General features: G+C 43.3%; 1 protein-coding gene across 1 annotated transcript in view; it reads right to left on the minus strand.

The window, feature by feature from the left end:
* Window positions 1–25,102, minus strand: part of LOC149370515 (MAM and LDL-receptor class A domain-containing protein 1-like) — a 196,959-nt gene that overhangs the window by 39,199 nt on the left and 132,658 nt on the right. Inside the window, exons 44-52 of the mRNA XM_089577902.1 lie at window positions 23,721–23,840; window positions 22,504–22,659; window positions 21,441–21,526; window positions 15,832–15,999; window positions 13,194–13,290; window positions 11,916–12,065; window positions 8,656–8,829; window positions 7,513–7,611; window positions 2,284–2,438 (exon numbers count right to left, since the gene is read on the minus strand). Of these exons, the coding sequence (XP_089434028.1) occupies window positions 2,284–2,438; window positions 7,513–7,611; window positions 8,656–8,829; window positions 11,916–12,065; window positions 13,194–13,290; window positions 15,832–15,999; window positions 21,441–21,526; window positions 22,504–22,659; window positions 23,721–23,840 (1,205 nt within the window). The remainder of the gene's footprint in view (window positions 1–2,283; window positions 2,439–7,512; window positions 7,612–8,655; window positions 8,830–11,915; window positions 12,066–13,193; window positions 13,291–15,831; window positions 16,000–21,440; window positions 21,527–22,503; window positions 22,660–23,720; window positions 23,841–25,102) is intronic.

The raw sequence follows: 25,102 nt of genomic DNA on the forward strand, positions 1-25,102 counted from the left end.
AAAAAACAGCACGCGCCATATCAGCGCGACGGAAAACACAGCATAGTCACAGATCCACACACGAAAAAAAGCAGCACGGTCATAGAAGAGAATGGGGAACAACAACAACACGACTACTAGACAGCGTAGCGCAGTACAGTGCAGCTTTGCTTGAAGGGTGTGTTTGGCAGATCTAGTGGTTAGGCAGGCTTCGCTCGCTCGTTTTTAATCACCTAAAGATATTTTTTCCATATGCACATCCAGTTCAGCCAACTGGGATATGAAAGTGGCCCGGACATTTACCTGCTAATATTTTTTCGTTTTTGCTGCCACTGTCTAACCCATCTCGCCCGGTAAAGTTTAGGGAACTGATATTCATTGTGACCTCAGCGCAATAGCTCATTTAATTGTCGTTGAGTGCCTGGAATCGTATTGAAGTTTGATGCTGACACACTAGGCGTACGACTCGAGCCACTATGTGATGCATACATATGAGGTTGCGCTGTCGTACTTACGACAACCTGTTCATGAACTGTTTGAAGAACTAAAGGCTATCTGAAGTAAAGTCCTCATGACAGAAAATGGGTTAGGGGGGTTTAGCATCCGAAAGTGACTCACAATATGAGGGACGTCGTAGTGAAGGATTCCGGAAATTTCGACCACGTAGGGTTCATTAGCGTGCACTGACATCGCACAGTACACGGGCATCTAGCATTTCGCCTCCATCGAAATGCGACCGCCGTGTCCGGGATCGAACCCGCGCCTTTCGGGTCAGCAGCCGCACCCGATAACAACTGAGCGACTGCAGCGGCTCGAAGACAGAAAAGGTGCTTTTCTAAGCACTCTGGCATACACGCTTACGTAACCTAACCTTTATAACTACGGCGCTGACGTATCGGTTGTGCTCTATCCTTTCTGGATATGACCATGATAGTCCACCCCTCTGGCATCGCTGCGCAGTTTTGTTGTCGTGCTGTTATTTTCCTTGCGATCTTCCAACGTGGTGCTGTTTTTTCGGTATGCAGTTTTGTCGCTGCGCTGTTTTTCCGGCATGCCATTATGACGCGTGCTATTTTGTCGGCATGCTGTTTTATCCCTCTGCTGTTTTGCTGTTTTGGCGTTATTTCTGTGTGCCATTTTCAAGCGTGCTACTTCGTTGTGTGTTTTTTTTTCATGGCGCCCCTAGAAGCTACGCTAGTTTTCATTGACTTTCGCAATTACACGGCAAGTGCAGACGTAATACGTTTATTGTCCGTAGGTATTTTACATGTAGCATCTTCTTTCCTGATTCTCTTACTCAGAAGTCCCAGTAATAAGGAAAACCCGGAACTAAGGAAAAGTGGAGCGACTGCCTACAGCAGAATAGCTATCACAGGCTTAAACCAATCAAAATAAAGGAAATGGGAAGGAAAAAAGGAAGCCCAAAATATAATTTAAATCAAACGCCAATTAGAAAAAAAGAGAGGCACAGTACGGCTTCAGTACAAGACAAAGCGAGGTTCGGGAGAGGCGAGGAACATCGGGTGCCTCCACAGGATGTCGTGACGACGAGTGAATCGTCATTTTTCTGACTTTCATTGTGTTGCCAGTGTTCATTAAATGCAATGAATGCTTTCCAATTTCAATCACTCCTTTGACGGAGAAGCAAAATTGTAAAATAATAACACGACACACTATCACATTTAGTCAGCCCGAGTCGCTACAATTCTGGCATCGCAGAGCAGATCCGCAAGAGTACGGCTAACTGAGTTGGAATTTTTTTTCTAAATACCATGGGCATGTTCGACTAGAAAGGCGTGCTCGTAAGGACAAGCAGGATATATGTGCGCCGAAGGCCGCGGCGGCTGAATTTCGATGAAGGCGAAATTCTAGAGGCCCGTGTACTGTGCGATGTCAGTGCACGGTAAAGGACCCCAGGTGGTCGAAATTTCCGGAGCCCTCCACTACGGCTTCTCTCATAGCCTGGGTTGCTTTGGGACGTTAAACTCCAGTAAACCAATAAAACCATTCGGCACTAAGGAGTTTCACCTTTCCAGAATTTGTTTTCGACTGTAGTGTCGAAGGAACGACGGGGTAAACAATAGAGTATATTTCTGTAACTTATATTTCTACTATTTATTTATTTATTTATTTATTTATTTATTTATTTAGTACAAGTTGACATGCTTTGTTAAAAATGAGAGGTCTTTACGCTTTCTTAGCTACTGACCGCACTACGGAGGCATATTAAAACCCGTGTCAAGTAATATTATTTACGCGTATCATTTTGCGCATATTGGCTTGAATAAAAACAAAACAGCTCACCCTGGCGCCAGCATTCCAGTTTCCGACTTTCACTGTGACCCTCGTCCATCTGCCCATATTTCTGCTTCCTGTTATCGTCGCCAATACTGTCATTTCTCCACGTGTGGCGTTGCTGGTTGTTGGCGGCAACACTCCGAAGTGCAGCCATGGAGAGCCTGAATGTAAGATGACAATTATAAATTTGCTTGACTGTATCCATACGCTCTTTTGTTCACATTTCATTTTTCAACGTCAGTTTTCACCTTCAGCATTACCTGAGGTATATTAAAGCCACTATTCCAGCTACAGCCAAACTCCGTACACCCCACGGTGCTTTGAAGTGTAGCCGTAGGACGATTAGGGTAATAGTGACAGATTAGTTGTCGACAAAGAAGGTTTGGACCCATTCGCTATTCGATTTCGGAGTATTAGTATTAGTGCAAAAGGACTGCTACAAATGCGCCAACCGCGAGCAAGAATCTTGTCTTGTGTGATTGGAATAAGTCGGGTAAGTTGGGTTAGTTCGGAGCGTCGCACAAGCTGTAACCAATGAGAGGAAGCATGGAAAAGTCGCGGCAGCCAATGGGAGGACGGCATCGCGAGAGCTGCAGCCAAGTGGAGAAACGACGATAAAGAACGAAAAAAGCCGTGGGATGCACACGAAGATTCCAGAAAGAAGAGGCGAAGAATGAACACATGCTCACGCATGAACTGCCCAACCCTTTACTGAAGGGCCGCCGCGGTGGCTCAGCGGTTATGGTGCTCGGCTGCTGACCCAAAAGACGCGGGTTCGATCCCGGCCGCGGCGGCTGGAATTTCTTTGGAGGAGAAATTCTAGAGGCCCGTGTACTGTGCGATGTCAGTGCACGTTAAAGAACCCCAGGTGGTCGAAATTTCCGGAGCCCTTCACTACGGCGTCTCTCATAGCCTTAGTCGCTTTGGGACGTTAAACCCCATAAACCAAACCAAACCTTTACTGAAGGTGTGCTTTTATGCAACCAAGCGCATTTATAGCAGGCTTTATTGCTGTTGTTGTTTATGAAACTACAACAGTTCACCCTTGCTTATGCCTTTCAACTGTTGTCTCGTATCCATGTTTTATGTACCAATGAACATAACTGACGTCAGTAAATATTAGCAGGTTTTCATGCGTCCCTTTGGTTTGTTTAAGCTTCTGACATTCTCTTTCGCTGTCAGCGTCTGCATTATCGGCGGTAACTAATGTCTGACTCCTGGGCACTCCATAGTACCGAAATGGCGTTTCAAATATATCCACGTGAGACACTCGAAACCGCGTATGTCTCGCTCCTCTTTCTTCTTCTGGATGAATTTGGCGTTCAGTTACGTTTGAAAAAAACTCTGCTCAAAAAAGACATCACTAAATTATGTCATAGAACTACCTCCAGGCTTATTACGTCGTTCACAGTTCGAAAAAAAAATTGTAAGAATGTAGTAAGAACTCTTGTTACTACCTCGCCTTGTCAGCAATACCTTCATGTTATGGAGTAAGGGCTGTTGTTACTACCTCGCCTTGTCAACAATACCTTCATGTTATGTAGTAAGAGCTGTTGTTACTACCTCACCTTGTCAGCAATACCTTCATGTCATGTAGTAAGAGCTCTTGTTACTACCTCGCCTTGTCTGCAATACCTTGACGTTATGTATTAAGAGCTCTTGTTACTACCTTGCCTTCTCAGCAATAACTTCATGTTATGTAGTAAGAGCTCTTGTTACTACCTCGCCTTGTCAGCAATACCTTCATGTTACCTTGTTGAGGAGCCCACGAACCTGAAGAAGCACTTCTAGTTTGTGTGGCTGCCACCAGGTGATGCATGTGCAGCATTGCAGCCACTGATGGGAAGGAGTTGCTTCGCGCTTTCACGCAGAACATCATATAGTATGCCGTAGTATTGAATTTTTGGTACAGACCCCACTGATCTCTTATGATCACGAAACTCTTCAGTGTGAGTGCAGGGAGCATTTTGTTGCGAAAGCAACACTATGCGAGTCGCAGAAACATTTCGTGTAGTTGATCAAATTCCATACTGCGCATGTGCGAGGAGCGGTGACGTCACACGGTGCACAGCTGTTATAATTGAGATGCAGCAGCGCTTGGAAAAGTAACCCGTCAGTATCGACATCTTCGTGCACCATTTTAATAGAAGCTTCAGTTTTTATAATTAGGAGCAAAAATTCCTCTTCTAGTAACGTGGTGTTCGCTAATGGCAGTCGGTAGGTACCTGCCATGTACAGCGTTCCTCTTGCTTTTAAAAGTATCATGTGAGCGTCGATTTCCCTCCGCAACGGAACGTAAATCGGGAGAGGGAAAGAGCACACGCATAAATCATGATGCTCAAGCGTGGCTATTCTACAGTCTTGAAAGCAACCACCCTGAACAATTTTTTATGGCCGACTCCGGACAGCACTTAGGACTTACTGGTGGGCTAGTTGGCTACGCATACCTAATGATTCCCGGCGCACAAGAAAGAAAAAGAGCGTTTGTTTCAGTTATAACTACTGCCGGATTGTGGCTCCTGACTGGCTCGAACACGTAACATTGGAAGCACTTCGCCCCGGTTGCATTTGCAGGCAGCGTCTCGGTATAATTTGTTCAATTAAATTATTGCTCAAAATAGAGGGTTCTCCACAGTTAGGTTTTCGTATGTAATGATTGCAACAGGTTGTATGCCATGCTAGGCTGTTTATCAAAAATATGTGTGCTTTCCTGATATCAATCGCACTACATGCTGCTGATAAAAACAATTAATCGTCCTTGCTTGGGGCTTCAATTTATAACGGCCGATGACGGGTAGGGGTTGCTTCGAGCTAATCAGAACAGGCTTGCAAGTGACGCTTACTACAGCTGCAAGAATTACGGGCATCCCTTTGCTATCGAATGCCATCTGTTCTCCGTCTTCCGGCACAGCAGCACCAGGGAGTGGAAGCTGGCGCCACAGTTTCAAAAAGATGGCCGACTGTACCTCACAGCAAGCAGAGTTAGTAAACGCAGCCATTTAAAGGTAACAATATTTACATGGTATTTGGTGCGACTAAGAATAAAATAATTTACGTTAGGTTGCTTGACCGGAATATTCCATTACTATTAACTGGAAAGCTACATATAACAGCGTTGCTTGATGCTATGTCTTTCCTATTGTATAGGTCGTATCGTGCAGATGCCAGTTACGGATGTCAGAAAAATGTTAGGGAAAATAATGAAGAAAGACATTCAAGCCTCTCCCGAGACAGCCCTATAATCGTATGTGGGTGAAATAAACATATCATGTGATATAAGATTATATATGATTTATCGTTAGGAAGTATCGGGTGTTAAGTGAATACTATTCGGCAGCTCTTCTGCAGCTAGAAACGTGACTTCAATCCTCATGACTATGCTTATGTGGCTTCTTTGAAATTTACACGGCAAAAAATCATTTAGTCTATAGCGCAATTAAAACATAGGCCGTGCAGCCGTGTAAAATCTTTGCTTCTTACATATATATGTCTACCCTTTGTTAAACAGGAGCATGTACTGATATGGATAGGGGACATGCGCGCTCGGTTTCCAATGCGCAGGTCATGATTCTGCTACGGTCATGTTCATTCAATTCTAGTTCTTTTCTCGTAATATTGGTGATTAGTGATGTGAAGTGCTTTGCAGACAGAAATTCCCCAGGATACCAACATTAAGTTTACTTTTTTTTTGGAACGGCTGATTGTGAATCCGAGCTGTGCGCCCCTTACTTCTAGAAAAAACTGTTAAACTCTTTTCATTTTTTTTTTCGAACGCGGCGGAATGTTTTCACAAACCGGTTTGTCCCACAAACGTTTTGCCACTCATTATCTTGTAGACTTCTTTTTCCAGGTGTATAATAATAGTAGCTAAAGGTGCGCCCCTTACTTCTAGAAAAAACTGTTAAACTCTTTTCGTTTTTTTTTTTCGAACGCGGCGGAATGTTTTCACAAACCGGTTTGTCCCAGAAACGTTTTGCCACTCATTATCTTGTAGACTTCTTTTTCCAGGTGTATAATAATAGTACTAAATGTAGCTCGGGTTACTGCTTTCCAGCTGTGGTATGTTGCTGAAGGTAATTATGTTACAACATTCAAAGTTAATAAACTTTATTACCTGACACTCACCAACTCCAGTTAGTACGCAGGCAGTAAAATATTTTTCTGGCAGTTATTACCTTTCATGGCAATTATGGCGACTGCATTTTTGTAGTGTCGTCCATAAATAATGAGCTTCACATTATGTTCACGCTCTAGTAAATAAAATTGAGGAAATGGAGCCGAAATCCGAACATGAACGGCTATTGGGTGTTCCTCTTTAGATTCGATGATTGTGGCCTTTTAATTGCTAGAGAGAATGCTGTGCTTCATATATTTTACGCTTTCACTTTCAGTGCCTCTATAGTTACACCGGCATGAAGACGAATGAAACTGTGTTGAGCATTTATAAGATGAAAGAGCGCATTTTTTAATCCATTTCTTCTACCATGAAATGCAAGCATTATATAAACATGTGAAACAAAACAATGACTAAAAAATGTGACTGTTTTGATAGCATGAAAGAAGACCCTTGATCATCAACGCTGAAACATTTCCAAGTTTCTGCTTTAGAGTGAAATACAGTATCTGCGCTCGGTCAAAAATTTTTCTTTTAGTTTCGACATTCGCATCTCAGTCAATTTCGCAACACCTAATGTTATTTCGGTTTTTATATCTTGCCTGCCTGTTTAGGTGAACGCACATAATTTGATGCCTGCTAGTAAAACACGTTGTTGGGCGGTTGGTGCGTAACGTTAATGGAAAGAACACCAGCCAAAAAACAGACGAACACAGGAAAACTAGTAGAAGTTAGAAGTGATTGATGCCTGCGTTTAACTAAAGTAACGACCTGCTTCTCTTCTGAACAAAGCCAAGATCAGCATGCATAAACATGCATAAAACAGCATATTATGTCTGGTATTGTATGCACAAGGATACCTTTTTTTTCCTCATGTCGTAAGAGTTGTCTGCTGTCTTATTCTCTTCCGGCAAGCGATATATTTCTAGTAATGGAGATAGGAGTCATGCGAATCTGCGCGTAACAGCCTCAAACCTGTTGTATAGCTGGTCCAGCAAGCAAGCCGCACAAAACTCATCACGATACCTACGCGAACACTTCACGTGCCCTCCGTTAGCAAGATTTTCATGCCCGCGACTCAGATCCCAATAACGGGGCAGAGACAAAATGGGAGAACTTACCTTGGTTCGGTACGAAGGTGTAGAAACGCGCAACGCAGGAATGGGCAATCTCTCCCAGCTTTGGCGTCACTAAGGACCTGGCACGCTTCCGTGGCACAGCTGCAATTTAGAAAAAGTGCGGCACCCAGTGCGGCCTTCAAAACATTCTTCGCTAATTACTTTTATTCAGTATATTACGTCCTGATTGTCCAAACAACAAATATCAGACAACGGTATCTGAAATGCAAGCACGTGTTTCCACGGTAAAGGTTAATCTGAGAGCGTGCTGCAATGCTGACAGAAGCTAAAATTCAATACTATGCTATACGCATGGAAGTACAACGCTTTGCAACCAAGGATAATAGAAGAATAAACCCGTTGAGTGCTTAGGGTTACCTAATAGGGTGGAAAAACAAATTACAATCGAGAGCTAGTGTGATGATGCACGGTTTAAAGGTGTCCTTAAATGGTGTCGTCAGTTTCGAAGAAGATCTCGGAGTCAGCGGGGCGTCGGAAAATCGATGTCTACTGTTAAGAATTGCCGATAGACAGGCAAAATAAAAGGAATATAACTGTGGCACAATATCCATTTCTTTGCTCATTTCCTCTTTTTGTATTGTCTACTTTATTTTTTCTCGACATGCGCCTTTCAGACCAACAACCTCCGAGTGAAGACCACAACCGGTAGGCGTTGACCATAACAACCTTCCTCTAGCCATGATCTTCAGGTTCAAACGCATAAGAACAAAGTTGCAGCACACTTACATATTGACATGATATGCACTTCAGCGAAACAAAGAATAACTTAAGAAATGTTCGCCACAGCGGTTTTTTTATGCGTAAAGAGTATCTTTTCGTTACAAATTATGAGATTCACTGGTCACTGACCATGGTCAAACACAAATGTCGTTTCGGGAGCGCTAAGCCTCCCTTGTTCACAGCGAGCAACCGGCTGGAAGTCCCGGCTTTTTTTTCTTTTTTTTTCATAGCGCTCCCGAAACGTCATTTGTGTTTGACCATGGTTAGTGACCAGTGAACCTCATCAAGCCATGATTCCTGACTAGACGGTATGCCGTCGAACCCTCGACTATGTTACAAATTATTCTGAACCCAAAAGACCACAGCTCGAGTATTCAATATAGCATGCATGCGAACCTCCCTGACCTGGATTCATCAGTGAGAACACAGCATAGGCGCCATCCTTGCTCAGCCGACTGTCGGTGGTGGGGAAAAGTTCGTTCTTCTTGCCATCTTGCACTGTTGTCCAGGACCACCCGAAGCGCGTGTTTCTGTCCTCATTTTCCAGTCCGCACAAGTCTGCGGAAAAGTCGCATGCTCCTGTAAAAAAAGGAAAGGAACGAAAGTTCAATATCAGTAGGGTTTTTGGCGGGCTCAAGTGGAGTCAAGTGAAGTTAAACGGCGCAAAATACAAGGACGTGACACGACAGCACAGACGCTATGTTGTCGTGTTACATCCTTGTCTGTTGCACTGTTTCTTTATCTTGACTAAAATATCATTACTCGCTGCCAAGTCGGCAGCACTGATACGTCGTTTCTGTCTATTCGTCAGCGGCAATAATGCGTTGAACGGCCCCTTCATACTTTTCCTAGCTGAACATTGGTGACGGTGAGAGAGAAAAAAAAAACATCTAGCAGCCTCTTAAGACTCGTGACCCTTACTGCTTCGCGCTTCATGCTAGTGGATCACCCGCCTCGCAGTGAACTCAGTGAGAGGGCACTTTTTTCATGACAGAGCCTTCTTTTCAACGGTTTTCGTAGCCTCTCTCAAGAAGCTACGCGCCACAGGCTGTGCACGTAGTTCTGCGTCTGCGTCTTCACTGCGCTACCGCCATGTTCTTCCTATCTGCACTCAACAAAGAGCAGTGATAAAGAATGCAGTCTTTTCACACCAAGCATAATGGCGAAGTACCGTCTACACCGCGGTGTTTCTCTTGCGTCGCGCGAAGTAACGGGTTGTGCAGTGAAATGGAGCCTTCTCGGGCTCTTCATGCCCCTACAAATCGACCTTGTTGCCGGAAAAGGGCGTCGCTCATGTCTTGTTAGGGGAGCTCATTTCGCTAGAAAATGTTTCTCGTCATGGAGAATTTCATTCTGAGTGCTACTTTAAAGATACCTCGAAAGTTAGCTCAGAAAGCTGTAAATATAGTTTATAACGAAACGCACTATTTCTGCTGGACAGCGTGAGAAAACTTCCTTGAAAGAAATGGCCATAGCGTACCTTTTGATTAATAAACTGGAATATGTATTCAAAGTAGTTTGTTGTCTAAAATTTAGATATTCCTCGCTCAGCCATGCTTCGGTATAAACTATTGGCTGTTAGCGAAAACCATCGAATGTACCACAAAGGGAGCAGCTCTGTTGCGCCATTGCGACATTCTTTGTATGCTGTGTTTTGAAAACGATTTTAGGGAGCTGTATAATGTGGGGTTTCTTCGAGTTCTCGACCATTTCTGGCAAATTGATTAGGCATTCTGAAAACATTCACTGAATTTGCAATCTTCTAATGGAGCACCCATCAGGCGTGGTGTGCCCACAGGGTGTACTATCCCGATAGAAACAACCGCGAACAACGCGGCTGCTACGCACTACGCTGTTAGGATTTCTTTCGATCGCGCTGTCACCTGGGTGGTAACAAAAAGACGTTAGAGTCGTCCTAGAATGCATCACGGACGATTCTAGCGTATTTTTGCTACCATCGAAGTAAAAACGTCATGAAAACAAATTAGAACAGGGGAGCACCAAGGATTCCCTCTGTTCGCGTTTCTGTCATTAGCTGTTGTACTTCCTGCATATTAAGCTCAACAAATTGGTCCGTTTCACCAGCTCTAGGCGAAATTGTGTCGGCCAAATTTATTCTTAACGCCTGAAGGATTAAAAGAGTGGAAGAAGAAACATTATTTAATGACATACTAGTCGAAAGAAGGGTAGATAAGCGATGCTGGCTTAGCGTAACGGAGTGCATTCAAAGGTAAGTCGGACGTAGCATTTCGATATGAGAGAGTCAAGAAAGCAGGCGGAAAGGAGGCTTTGGGCAGGTAGAGGACAGGGTTAATTGAGAGTCAGTGGGAGAAACATTCATCCTACACTGGACGAAAACTGCTGACACTCCCACGATGAAGTGATAAAGTGTCGAAACATTTCTTCTCTGGTTGCTTTTATTGCGAAAGCAATACTACTTGCACTTTCACGCCTTTGCCCTGCCACAGCGGTGACCACCATTGACCTTCATTTGACCTTGATTGGATTAGATTGGATTAGATTAGATTAGATTGGACTGGACTAGACTGGATTGTATTATATTAAGTTAGATTAGATTAGATTAGATTAGATTGGAATGGATTGGATGGGATTGGATTGTATAACCGATGCATCACCACAAGTCTAACCACAAGCACCACCACCAGCTACACTACCAGCTGAACCATGGCGTAGGTACGGATATTGCTTTCGCAATTACCGGGCTTAACCAAGCTAAGCCACAGCGAATTTTTTATACCAGAATTAAGCCCACCTAAGCACTTGAATCAAGAGTTTTGGATGCATTTTAGGGTGCAGCTCTTAGGCGTCCTATCCTCGATTCTGCTTCATAGTCATCGGCGTTGCTGGCGTAACACAACACCTGGCAGGTATAGCTGAGTGAAACACCACCTGCCACGTCTAGAGTTGAGGAATAGCAAACCGCAAGGAGGCTGCCACGGGAAGATCCCGGAGTATGGCTCGGAGCTCAACAGGCCACTTAGTTGCCATGATGAGCGCCGCTCAAGTTTCGCATTACCGACTATCGTTAGCGTCTGTGAACTTTTTATCTCCACAACGCAACAGCATGAGGGAGGCAACCAACAAAAATAAAAAGTACCCTCAGAATAACTGTCCTGGTCTGCAGCAAATAAGTGGGAGGTCGACGTGCGCAATGCATTTTGCGGTCTGTATTTCCCTTCTCCTACATTCAGTTCAAGCGCCCATCCCTGCTCTAACTGAATAGAATATATGTTATTCGTGGCGAGGAGCGCAGCGATTTTCCTAAGAGTCTTACTATACGCTGGAGCTCTTTGCGCTCTGAAAATACACACATGACGAGCCTGCTAAGGGCGCTTACACTTCAGCCTTTCAAAGTGATGTCTTCAAGAGCAGTTCAACTCAACAAGCGTGGTTTCGAAAATATCTACACCAATTGAGTTCATCAATGATTATCGATCATTTCTCAGTGGTTCTCCACAAGGAATGATCACTTACTGTTACTAAACTTTCGGTTTCTAGAACGAAATGACTCTCTCGGAAGCTTTGGGCACACCCAGGCATAGGGTGTTATGTCTTTCGCCAGTCGCATTAGTTTACTTTACCCCCTCAATGTTCCTGAGATCATCTAGATATGATAAAACATGAAAAAGGAAGTGTTCACGTACCGCATCTGGATTCATCCGCTCCGTTAGAGCAGTCTGCCTTGAAGTCACACACCTGTGACAGCGGGATACATTCTCGACTGCCTGCACATTCAAACTCGCTTTCGCCACACACGGGCGGTGGTGTGGTTGGCTCCGGAGCCGGTGGTAGCTCTGGGGAAGCGAGTGAAAAGCAAGAAAAAGAAAAGAATCAAGCGTTATTTTTTCCCTCTCTCCCTGTGTGCATGTTGATGGAGGTAACTGTTACGTAATTTTTGAACTTCAAGGGGTTTCAGAAGTTCTTCTCCCTATTCATCAATATATGCACCCCAAGAAACCGGGAACAGCTTCAACGCGTGCAAAGTATGGATAATGAGCGCCAATTCCATTTGCTCACTGTGTCTTGAGCGTTTGCTTCATCGGCACGAGACCATTCATAGGCACGAGATCAAGTAGTTCCGAAGGTGCACTGTTTGATCGTACGCGAAAAGAAAACACTAGAACTAACGCTCAGCTCGCAGGTACCTACATCAGCTAGCTCCACAGCTCTTATTTGATAATGTATTGAACCAAAATTCACATTTCGGCTTTAATAAATGCGCGCCTGCAACAACATTCTTAAAAGCCTTAGGCATTGTCCTGGCACTAAAAAAATAATTTTTATTGCTAAGTTTATAATGGTTTCATACGCCTACAAATTGGAGCATAGTTGCTTCCTTGTGGAATAGAGTGACCGTTTGCTGTCCTTTATTTGCGTTTTCAGGCAGTGGCCAACAGTACTGATTAGAGACAAGGATTGAAAACGCCTGAACGCAATTTCAAGGCTGTCCCACCTACAAAAACTGTGAAAACTTTCAAAGGCTGAAGAATTCGAAATTAGACTCCCCTAAATTTTCAACATTTTCAGCGCGCATAACGGCAGGCGAATAGGCACCTCCGGAAGAAATTCTCCGCAGTTCCTGCGTAGCAGAAAACCCGCTAAATGAGATACAAAAAGAAAGTTTAGGGTTAGTTTCTACTTAGATTTTCGGAATCTTAAGAATACATACTGAAAGAAATTGAAGTTGCCGATGAACGCAGATTTATAGTGGGATTGAGTTAGTACGGATAAAAATTTCTCGCAGTGCCTCTTCACTCTCATTTCTCTATTTCTATTGGCGTTTTTTTTTTTCACTACCTTTCTTTTTAATACTAAGTTTTTTTTTGCTGACTTGTCCAAACGCGGAGTTTGCTGCTATGAGGAGACATCGGGATGGGTCTCACAAAAGAAAAAATAACTTTTGCCATTCGAGATCCACTCACCTCCATGGTACGCCTTGCAGCTTTCCCAGAATGTCACGTCATCAATGGCAATGTAACCCCTCTTGCCAGGTTGGTTGTGCTCTCCGATAAAAGCCACCTAATTGAAAGCAAATAAAAGGAGTGCTATGTTCTCTTTCAGTGGAAGTTAGTTTTCTTTCCTGTACTGAATATAGAAAATGCGCTATGCTTCGTAAAAGTAACTTGAATATTTCGTCAGCTGGACGGTGAAATCGGTCCCGTTATTCGTGCTCTTCAAGTTCTAAACATGTGCAGCACAGCGAATTCCAGCCCTTAACTGAGTTTATGGCTAGAAAGAGCACATTTAGGATTGAATACGCGCGGTTTCTACTAGGGCCTAATTATAGAGTTCCAGAAAATGCTGTGAATACTTCCCTGGACGTGTACAAGCATACGTTCAACGTAAGTACAAGGCTCAAAAGGTATAAGTCCAGGTCTGCTGTTTTTCGCAGTAATAGAAAAATGGTATCCGTTAATTTTACGCTTGTATCAGGTGCTGGAAGATCCCGTCGGTGGTACAGAATGTCATTAGCAACGCAGTTTTCTTGTTATCTGCCTGCCACTGAATGGGACTTATCCGCTTTACCCTAGGGCGCGTACTGTGTGGAAGAGAGTTGGACACTATTCAGCCTGGTCACGGAGTAAGTCGGTACACTGGGAAAAAAGTACCATCTTTTCATTAAACACACCAGCCACCGTCGCCTAGTTTTCGAGTGCGATGAGGCCCCATCGCATCCAACTTTAGCGCATAGAAAATTGAGAATTTCATTCTTCATACTAATCTTCTTCTCCAGCTGATGCACTATAACCTCCACATTTTGCGTGATGCCGCAATTTAGGTACCGCAACATCGTTCCGCTGTGCTTACTCCCACTGCCCCTCAATATTGTGCGGAAATTTTACCAAGCCATTTAAGAGTGATTGGGCTGAGGATTACAGGCTTTTAGGTGTTTATGTTTGGCATGGGAGTTGTGTTTTGTAAAAAAAATTAATAGTTTCAGCTTTTAGGTGCAATTAAGATGAAAACATTGTACGAAGAACGACACCGGACAGCGCGTTTTGACTGTGTCGATCACCGTGGGGTGTCTTTTTAATGTATGCCTTGAACATCCTGCATAAATTCCTTCATTCCAAAAACATCATCGGAGTGGAACCACCTACCACCACATATTGTAGCGTCAAAGGACGCTGATGAGTTTAGGACACTGTTGTCATTACAATATGGTTTACCATAGCCTCAGTTGGTTCACTTCGCTTTGCATATTGTGTATTTAGCTCTGTTCCTTTTTTTTCGCATGCACTTTGTTTTATTAATAGCCTTCTGCCATCGTACCCGTTCAATGTTTCTACGAAGGGTGATGTTCTAGTTCCTATCTTTGTGCTTACTTGCAACGTTTGTTGACTGTTTTTGTGAATTTATTCCTTTTGGTGTCGGTATTCCTAATTATTGTATTGTTTCGCTTTTTTGAATGATGTATTTTCTTGCAGCTAGTTTTCTTTTTTCAATCATGCGTATCATTTTTTGTAGGCGTGTCTATGTGTGCGTTAACCCACTTTTTGTAACAGTTTCATTTTATATCTATGTACCACTCCCCTCAATAATACACTGTGGGCCATGAGGGTATCAGAAATAAATAAGCTATTTCTGCCATAAGGCACTGACCTAATTAGAACGAGCACCTATACGATGACAGAAAAATTGACAGCAGTATATGCCAAACACCGCTCAACCTATCAGCCTTATGTGTTCCACTGAACTTCAAAAAACTGCAGTTGGACACTCATTCAGGTATCTGTGCAGAGATGTGCTGTCATTTTAGTACAGCGCTTATGTTTTCAAGTGGCCGCAGTTACGTCTGCTTTAAAACTGGTGCAGTTTGTTCCACTTTTTTATGGGATATTTTAGGCCTATCCTGGGAGCGAGAACCACTTTACAGCCCTCTAGATGGCTTTGACTGAAGCAGTAAAGTTCTTATCTTCCTCTTGACCTATTCCTCTTTATAAGGAAGCTCAATGCTTTTTCAAGACAGGTTATTTGAATATCAATTCTTGCTTTCCGTTTCACACCTAGCTGAATAGCTAACGGCGGCGAATGAAGCAGTCCGTGCAATACTCTCTAACAAGGAGCGTATTTGTTCTATGCCAGAAACATCTTTTCGTGAGTATGGCGTTGTTCCCCATTGCGAAATGATAATAATAATAATTGGTTTTTGACGAAAGGTAATGGCACAATATCTATCTGAGATATCTCGGTGGACACCTGAAGTGCCATAAGGGAAGGGAGGAAGGCGGGAGTGAGAGAGAGAAAGAGCTGCGAGGTCTCCGGAATAATTTTGTCACCTGGGGATCTTTAACGTGCACAGACAATCTCACAGCACACGGGCGCCTTGCATACCGCATTCATCGAAACGCCGCCGCCGCGGTCGGGTTCGAACCCGAGTACTCTGGCTCGGTATACGAGCGCCTTAGCCACTGAGCCACCGCGGCGGGTGCGAAATGCCCCATTTCTTGTTTTCGTATGGCAATAGCATTAAAGAGAAATTCTCCACCAGTACACTGCAGTGTTTTACATGTGTTGGAACACTGAACTCAGGTGCTCCCTGTAAATTATCTGTCTCACCTGAAATGGACCGTTCTCCATCAGGAGTACAGTAGCTTCAATAAAGTGAAAGAATTCGGTGGGCTTTGGCTGCTTCCATTCGATCTTCCAAGGACCATCTTTAGTTGTGCGCACCCCGAGCTTAAGTTGTGAATCAGCTTCTCCTTGCACCGTGTAGAAAAATGAGATCTGCGTGACAAAAAATAAGGAGACCAAAATTGTGAATCGTTTAATAGGAGCAGAACTACACGCTCATAGTGTAAGCACGGTGTAGCGCTCTGTTAGTCTCAAGCCGTCAATGATAAAACGTGCATCCCACAAGTTACGTCGATTCATTCCATGTAATTTTATCCACCGAGATTCAAAGAAAACTGCTCCTATGCGACCTGATGATCGATCGATCAATCAAAAAATCAATCAATCAATCAGCCAATAAATCAGTCAATCAATCATTTAATAAATCAATCAAATGAATCTAGATTCTATTCCTAATACAAGAGAAAGGGACCCGAACGAAAACCTGCACAGTGCCAGCATGAATGTGTCTGAGGCCCCACACATAGGCATGGCATACAGCAGGTGGTCCGGCACAAAACGTCATTTTCATCATCATCATCAGCCTTACTGCACCCACTGCAGGGCAAAGGGCTGTCCCGTGTCTCTCCTATTAACCCTGTCCTTCGCCAGTTGCGGCCACCCTCTCCCCGCAAGCTTCTTAATCTCATCCACCCACCTAACTTTCTGCCGCCTCCTCCTACGCTTGACTTCTCTTGGGATCCACTCCGTTGCCTTTAAGGACCAGCGGTTATCTTGTCTTCGCGCAAGTCCATTTTTTCCTCTTGATTTCGACCAGGATGTTATTAACCCGCGTTTGTTCCCTCACCCACTCCGCTCGCCTTAGATCTCGTATCTTTACACCTATCATTTTTATTTACATAGATCTCTGCGTTGTCCTTAACTTAAGCTGAACCATCTTCGTTAGCCTCCACGTCTCCGACCCACTGTGAGTAGCGGTAAGATGCAGCTGTTGTATACTTTTCTCTTGAGGGACGTCGGTAAACTGCCAGTCATGATCTGAGAGAACCTGGCATATGCGTTCCACCCCATTCATATTCTTCCAGTTATTTCCCTCTCTTGATCGAGATAAGCGGTCACTACCAGCCTATAGTAGCCATACTCCCTTACTACTTCCAGCAACTCGCTACCAATCGCGAACTGCCGTACCCTTCCGAGACTGTTGAACATTACGTTGCTTTCCTGCATGTTATTTTTTAGACCCATCGTTCTGCTCTGCCTGTCTACTTCATTGATCATGCTTTGAAGTTCATGTCCTGAGTCACTTAGTGAGGCAATGTCATTAGCGAATCGAAGATTACTTATGTATTCTCTATTAACTCTTATACCCAACTGTTCCCAATTCATGCATCTGAATGCCTACTGCAAAGATGGGGCGAATAGCATTGGCGAGAATTTGCCTCCTTGCCAAACACCATTCCTTATTGCAGCTTTATTGCTGATTGTATAGAGGATTATGGTGACCGTGCAGTCGTTACAGTTATCTTGCAATATTTGCACACAACACTCTTCTACACCCTGATTGTGCAAAGCTTGCATGACAGGTCAAGTTTCCACTCAGTCAAATGCTTTCTCGTAATCAACGAAAGCTATATATAGGGATCGCTTAAATTCTGCGCATTTCTTTATCACCTAATTAATAGTGTGAATATGGTGTATACAAAAGCCTGCCTGATTACTTGGTTGATTGAAGTCTAAGGTTGACCTGACTCTTCTAGAAAATACCGTAGTGAATACATTGTAGGCAACGGACAGTAAGCTGAACGGCCTGTAATTTTTCCAAGCCCTTGTTGTCTCCTTTCTTATGAATTCAGATAATGTTAGCGTTTTTCCAAGCTTCCAACACGGTTGAGGTCACAAGACATTGCGTATATAGGGTGACTAGTTCTTGTACCATTATCTCCCGTCCGTCTTTCAACAAATCTGCTGCTACTTGATCCTCACCAGCTGCTTTGCCACTTTTAATTGCTCCTAAGGGTTTCTTTACTTCCTCTTTCGTTACTGGCGAGATGTCCCATTGCGGTGCGCAACTTTTTCTCTCATTAATGCTCTGACTGCATTGGCAACTGTATAGATTTGCTTAGAACTCTTATTTTTAAATATCTGATCCATATTGTTTATCACACTGCCCTCTTTGTCTTTTAATGCATACATGTGGTTTTTGATTATGCGTAATTTCCTCTTCACCGTTTTTAGGCGGCCTCCGTTCTTTAGAGCATGCTCGATTCGTCCAATATTAAACTTCTTTATCTCGGCTACCTTGCGCTTTTTTATTAACTTTGAAAGCTCTGCTAGTTCTATTCTGTCTGTGGAGTTAGACGCTCTCATGCTTTGACTTTGTTAATCAGATCTTTCGTCTCCTGAGATAGCTTGCCGGTATCCTGTCGAACCATCCTACAACCTACTTCTACGGCGCACTACGGTGCGAGACAAATTCACACAAACACGGGATGAAATATAACCGTAGTACACACGGCTAAAGATATGATAAAATGATACAAAATTGTTCTTACGCTTGCAATGAAGAGAAAAGAAAAATGCAAATTTAGATTTCTACGTGATTTTCAGTACAAAAAGCATTTTAAACATCCCTTCCGTACGTAAGGTGTGTACATCACTGTCGTATGGATTGTACTGATTTAAAATGGTTGCTGTAAGATAGTGTAGTTTCTGATATTTATAGTTTGTCTTGCTAGTGCACACCACCCACTCTTTCTGGGTCTTGTAGAAACAACTTTCTTTTTCAGTGTAAGTATGGCCAGGGATTTCAAAAGATCAGTCACTATTGGGGATTAAAATAGAAGATTAGAACTTAGCCGATATTTGTGCATAATGTTAAGAGGTAAAAGTTTCTATGCATGGAAGAAAGGGTGGGCGCCAGCTACGTGCCTTATTCTCTTTTCTCTTTCTTTCTTTCTTTCTTTCTTTCTTTCTTTCTTTCTTTCTTTCTTTCTTTCTTTCTTTCTTTCTTTCTTTCTTTCTTTCTTTCTTTCTTTCTTTCTTCCTTCCTTTCTTTCTTTCTTTCTTTCTTCCTTCCTTTCTTCCTTTCTTTCTTTCTTTCTTTCTTTCTGTTACAGAAAGCCGGAGCGAAAGCTAAAGGCTGCAGTGCCTGACAAAGGCTTTCGCTCCGGATGACGTTCAGCGAGCAGGTAAAAAGCACACAATCTTTGGTCACATGGGTCTGTAACACAACTAATTTACTGCACTTTTTTTCAGATGTTGTTCCCCAAACAAGGTGGCAGTAGCTTAAATAGGATTGAAGTAACTGACTACAAAGCTTTAAATTTTAGAGCGTGGAAAACTGATCGCCATCCTGAGAGAAAGCCAACTGACTGGGATTGTTTTTAAACAATTTAATTTGCATGCCCATTCAATCTCAAGGTGCAGTCGAAAAGGATGTGCGCGTATAACACATATGTGCATGTCAGCATAATAACGGAGCACACGTCGAATGTGCAGGCATAGCCACATTCCAGCACAAGAATAGCGTAACGCACCCAGGAGACATCTACTCATAACATTTCGAATTCCTCTCAGCTAAATACTGAAGGAATGCCGTTTCTGTAACTCTCCCATATTAGTGTAAAATCACATCATCATCTTCCGGTCAATTCTATCCACTGCAGGAAGAAAAAACATCGCCATTGATCTCAATTTAGCCTTCTCTGTCAGCAGCTGCTTTTATTCTGTTGCGACAAATTTCTAAGCCTCGTCTACTCCCTTATACCAATTTTTGTGGGCAGAAATTTGCCGTAGGTCTAAAGCAAGACCTACTGAACTAAAGACCTGCACACATGTCGGGGTCCTATAGAGCAGCGTGCGCCAACTTTCATTAGCTTTTTGACCATTGAGAGCACTAGGTTGACCTGTTCGTCTACTATGATCCTCATCATCGTTTGACATTTTGTGCACGCTATTTAATACATCTGCTTTGTGTTTCTCTGCTATCTTGACATCAGTAATGAAAATAGCCATAGTAACGAATTTTTTCGCTCTGAAAAAGCATAATACACGTCTTCCTTTTTGTCAGCTTTCTTTTCGTCGGCACCGCCATGCCTAGCATAGATAACTGGATGATCGTGATTACGTAGACAAACGAAAAAACTGCCCTGTTTGAAATAAAATGATGAAGGAGGCCATTTTCTCAACCGGTATATATTAGCCCCATGCCACCCATAATGTTTCTATCCTAGCGGCGAAAGGCATGAACTCGACCAAGCGCGCTGGAGTAGAGTCATTTGTGCAGGTCTGTAATTCAGTAAGTTTTGGTCTAAAGTTACATCCATAAAACTGACTGTGGGTTTACATCTCACGGCCGCTAAAACTAGTGCGCCTGTTAAGTTGTCATCATAACAAAGATGGTGCTCTGCTTGCTTAAGTGCGATGGTAGTTCGAGCAGTAAATACTAATGCACACAATATATTCTGCTGCTAGAAGAGCCTTTTCCAAACTGATATCATCAAAGTCGCGCTTCATTCTGTTAGGGCTCTGCTTAGAAACGGCAGCCGCAACGTTCACACTTTTGTCGAGTAGACAGTGCGGTGGGCGAGGACGGAATTTTTGTCAAGAGCACAGACCTTTGCGCTGTTTGATACACTGCAGTCATATTGTACATGACTGCAATGTCATGTACAACATGACTGCAAGTCATGTTGTACATGAGCAAGAAACACGGAGAAAGAAGGATTGGACAACATTTTTTGTGCTTTAGAACTGGTTACCTCCTCAGGATGCTGTCTGCATATTATTTCTTTCTGGCAGAGCAGCAAAAGTAGCTTTGCTTCCCAATTTTTGCCAAGAGCTGGTATAAAGCCTTGTGTTGAGAGCTCAGTTTTGCTTTCTGCACAAGGTATACATGCTATAACAAATCACAAAGCCGTTAATAATGTTCTTACCTCACTGAGGCTCATTATTACAAGCAGAATCTCGAACAGTGCAATAAAGTTACTCGACTTTGCAAGACAGAGCCAGAAGGCAAAGAGGAGCGAACAATATGCAGCCTCAAAGCAAGTGCGAATGTTTTGAGCCACGAAGGTAAAAGCCATGCTGGCCCTCTGTAAACACCAAAATTTGTAGTCATAAGACCAAACGAAGTCTTTGTTTGTGATTAAGTGTTACTTCCATTATGCTTGTCGCCCGAAATGCACTTTTCCCACTTCAGTGTGGCGCCAACATGCGACAACGACAAATAACGAAACAAGTGTAAATGCCCAAAAAGACGATTAGATGGCATCACGCGAGGCGTGAAAATGGGCTGAGCGAAACAATAAAACTCCTGCCATTAGAAATATAAGCAAGGCGGATTTGTAGGCGGCGAGGAATAAGCATACGGTTACCAGAAAGGAAATCAAGCATTCGGCTGTAAACAGTGTGTACAGCGAGCGCTACTTCATAACGTGGGTTTTGCTGTTATAACGAATTTTATAAGCAACATGAAACATCCGGAAAACCATGTGTTAGGAACCTTACCAGGCACCACACTACAGTGTGACATTGGGGATACAGGGAGCATGATATCATGTGAAAAAGTGACATAATTATCATTTCATACTCACGATGCATGATTCGTTATTAAGAAGCGTTGGCCCTGTAATCGTCGCAGTGGTTTGGATGCGGCCAGGAACAAGCAAGAGGAACTTCCCTGGAAACAAACATTCACGGTTCTTGTAATAAAAAAGAATTAAAAAACGCGTTTTATGTCACTATAACATGTTCATCACAAAATAGATGTCGAGAAAGTACCCTTATCTACGGTTTTCTCCCGCCCTAATACTCTGGCTTTTCTGAGTCCATACCCTAGGTCAAAAAGTAAGTGCCCTGAATTTAACTCACCCACGTTTGCCAAAGCCGGAACATTTTTATGGCATATTAATGCATCATGTCTTATCTAGAAGTTATCGTTATTTTCATTTGATGCGGGCGCACAGTGTATTTTACGGCCTTCAGAAAAACAGAGAGAAAAGATGAGGCTAGAATGTGCTTTGATGCGCCACACTGCGGCAAAAAGGACGTCATCAATGACGCTGCTCTTTACTACCATTTCCGCTTGGAAGCAATACATCTTGTGATGAGAACAAAAAAAAAACAACTGAAAGCTGCTGTTTTGCAAAAGGCAAAGCTCAGTGTCCTGGCAATCGCCATTAGCTGCGCTGTCACACGCGAACTTGCACATTGTTGCGCCCGTTGATGAGTAGAAAAGTCGGAAATCTACGAACACAAAAACAAAAGAGAAGTTTCGTAACGCGTTATCCCTAAGATTGAAGTCATACTGCGGTAAAATTCCTTGACCTAAAGCTGAAGAATAAATTGAAGACTAAAAGACTAATGTACAGGTGCCGTCAAAAGTAAATGGAAGGCAATATTCACGAAAAAATTTGATCATTAGCCCCTCAATTCATGCATCCTTAAATACATAGGTGCCGCCTAATTGTGATTTTAAGAATTGCACTGTGCACCAACAAGCATGGACCATTATGCTTTAGATTTAAAGAAATTAATTTTTTTTGACAATGTCGCCTTCCATTTACTTTTGACGGCAAGTGTACGTTGGCGTGCCACCCAAAACTCTTTCCAGCATCTTTTCCCTTAGACCCTGGAATGCTACATTGGGCAGCGTACCTTCATGGGTTCCTGTTGTGTGGTCTCGTGTGGGTGCAGTTGCCAGGAACGAAGAGGGGCGGCCCAACTTCCACGTGCCCATGGTCCTCTCTGTTGGCGCCTGGGGCACCCAGTCACAAAACGAGGTATCGAAGTTGCAGCCGAGCCGGTAATCGCCTGTGAATTGAGAACTCACCACATTCAAAGCACTACACAGGCGTTTAGGCGCTGTGTGAAGTCCTTCTAATTTTGCAGTTCTTTTTGTTTTGCCGGGTTATTCATTCTTTCAGCCACATTAAGTTCCAGCTGTGTCGTGGCTTTTCCCAAGTTTAGCTTTCTAGCGAAAATATTTTGAATATTGCAATGTTGTCAGGTACTTTTATGGAAATCTCTAATGAAATGTTTCGTTCTACTGATGCATAGGAAATTCTTTCTTATTATATTTTCCCATCGTTCGCAACGACCAGTAAAGACTGCCATAAAAAATGGGGAACGTTTTTGAGGATAACAAAAAACATTAATGGCAAAAACAATTAGAGCTTACCGAGGGGGCATCTCTGGATGCATTGATTGTTATAGTTATATGTAATTATTAGAAATCTAACTATAACATTATATGAAAAACTATGTTCATAGTCTTTCCTGAAATGCCTTTGTCACTAATTGCTCAGTACGTGGTAATTCGGCTTGATAGAAGCTACCCACAGGAGTAACTAACAGCACGACCGCTCATTGGAGGCGCACCATTGAGCGGTCATATTAACAGTAAGCAAAGTAGCAAACTGTGCAGGCTGACAGCTAACGGGTGACTTTTCAGTGCAGAGGAACCGGATTCATATACTGTGAGATTGGCTTTATCTTGTGTAATCTCGGCGAGGGCTGGCTGATAAATGCTTAGCGCAGTTTCGAAATGCGATGGGCCTTGACAATCAGTCGGTACCATAGCTGAAATATCGGTGTCATATGGGGCACCAGAACTTGAGGCCCTGGTATGTTTTCATTGAATGGTGCAGAGTTAGAGGCTAGATTTACGGTCAGAAATAACTGACCGGAGTTTTTGCGCTGAAAAAAAGGAGAACTATCCATGCATAGAGAGGGAGCATATCTCTGTACTTGATCGAGCATGTAAACGAGTACGTTTCATGCGAATAAGGTGTAGTGTTTGCAGGCTTCTATAGCATGACACGGAAAATATAGATGTAATTCGTGGGAAAATTTCCACAACATTAAAAGCTTACCGCAATTCTGCTCATCGCTATTGTCTCCACAGTCATCCACGTAGTCGCACCGAGAGTACAGCCCCACGCAGGCTCCGTTGACACAGCGGAAAGAGAGATCTGAACAGTTATCTTCTTTAGCTGCAAATAATGAGATTCAGGTTTTGTAAGCGTTAAGTCACGCACATTTATGCTGCAAAATTTCGATAAGCCCGGACATTTTTGATCAAAATGCATGAAGAAACACTTAACAATCAATAAGAAACTTCCGAAAGAGATGCTATAATTATCTTTCTCATTTTTGTGGTTTCAAGAAGCGAATTTTTCTATTCATGATCTGGTCTTTGCCATTTCTAACCGGAAACACTGAGCTCAACAAAGAAGAGCCAAAGGCTGATTGCAACTGCTGAAACATGCTGAATGGCTGTGCAGAACAGGGGCTCTCTGCGGATTGGTATGCCTTGCTGTATGACTCTCCTTCGCCGCCGCCGTGACCCGTGCAGAACCTGTCGCCGCCTTTTAAACCACAATCACTAGAAAAACGCTCGACCGCCCCCCCCCCCCCCCCTCCCGTTCCCCACCCCCGACACCCTGGCTTGCAATACAGTGCTTCGGTCTCGTTCTTCCAATGGGGGCAGGTCGCTGTTCTGGGTATCCTGTCAGCCCTAGAAACTCCTATGATGAGCACGAGCACAAGCGGCAAAATGATGGTGATGGAATCATGGAAAAGAAAGAGAGCGTACACTTTGTAGCAAAGCATCTGAGGTGCGATACAGTTGTACTTTAGCAACAGCGCATTGATCGATGCCATGAAATAAGCAATCTGACAAGAATGCACCTGCTGATTTTGAGAATTTTTGCTCATTTCTCCAGCTGTGATGCCCCTCCAAGATCACAAATTTTCGACTGCGAATCATCATTGATAACCTTTGTCTAGCTTTTATAACAACCTCTTTTCACGGGATCAGATAAAACGAAGTACAAGTATGCTTTCAGAAGCACTTCAAAAGTAAGCTCCTTACCGGTCCACTGTCTCCGACAGGGTACGCCTTCGTTCAAAGGTTCGGCACCCCAGGATTAAAGAGAAATGCCTTGACAACAGGCTATCACTAAACATGTGGTTATACAGGCTTGAGAGCTCTGGTGAGCTTCTTCACAACACAGGCCACGACCTCAGACTCGAAGATACTGTACAGCGGGTGTAATTCACGCGTGCAGAGCTACGTCAGCCGCTTTCTTCGTAAGCATCATTTGAGCCCCAATAACTCAGTACTGAAATATGAAACTGGCTCAATTTTTGATACCCCCATGCAAATAACATCTTACGTTTCTCGCAAAAACACAAACTCCGCATAATTACCAAACAGTGACACAATAATTAACACACCTCCACCTGCCTACTA

Source organism: Amblyomma mixtum, chromosome 1, assembly GCF_055824585.1.
Source record: "Amblyomma mixtum isolate Tamu chromosome 1, ASM5582458v1, whole genome shotgun sequence".
Classification (NCBI taxonomy): domain Eukaryota; kingdom Metazoa; phylum Arthropoda; class Arachnida; order Ixodida; family Ixodidae; genus Amblyomma; species Amblyomma mixtum.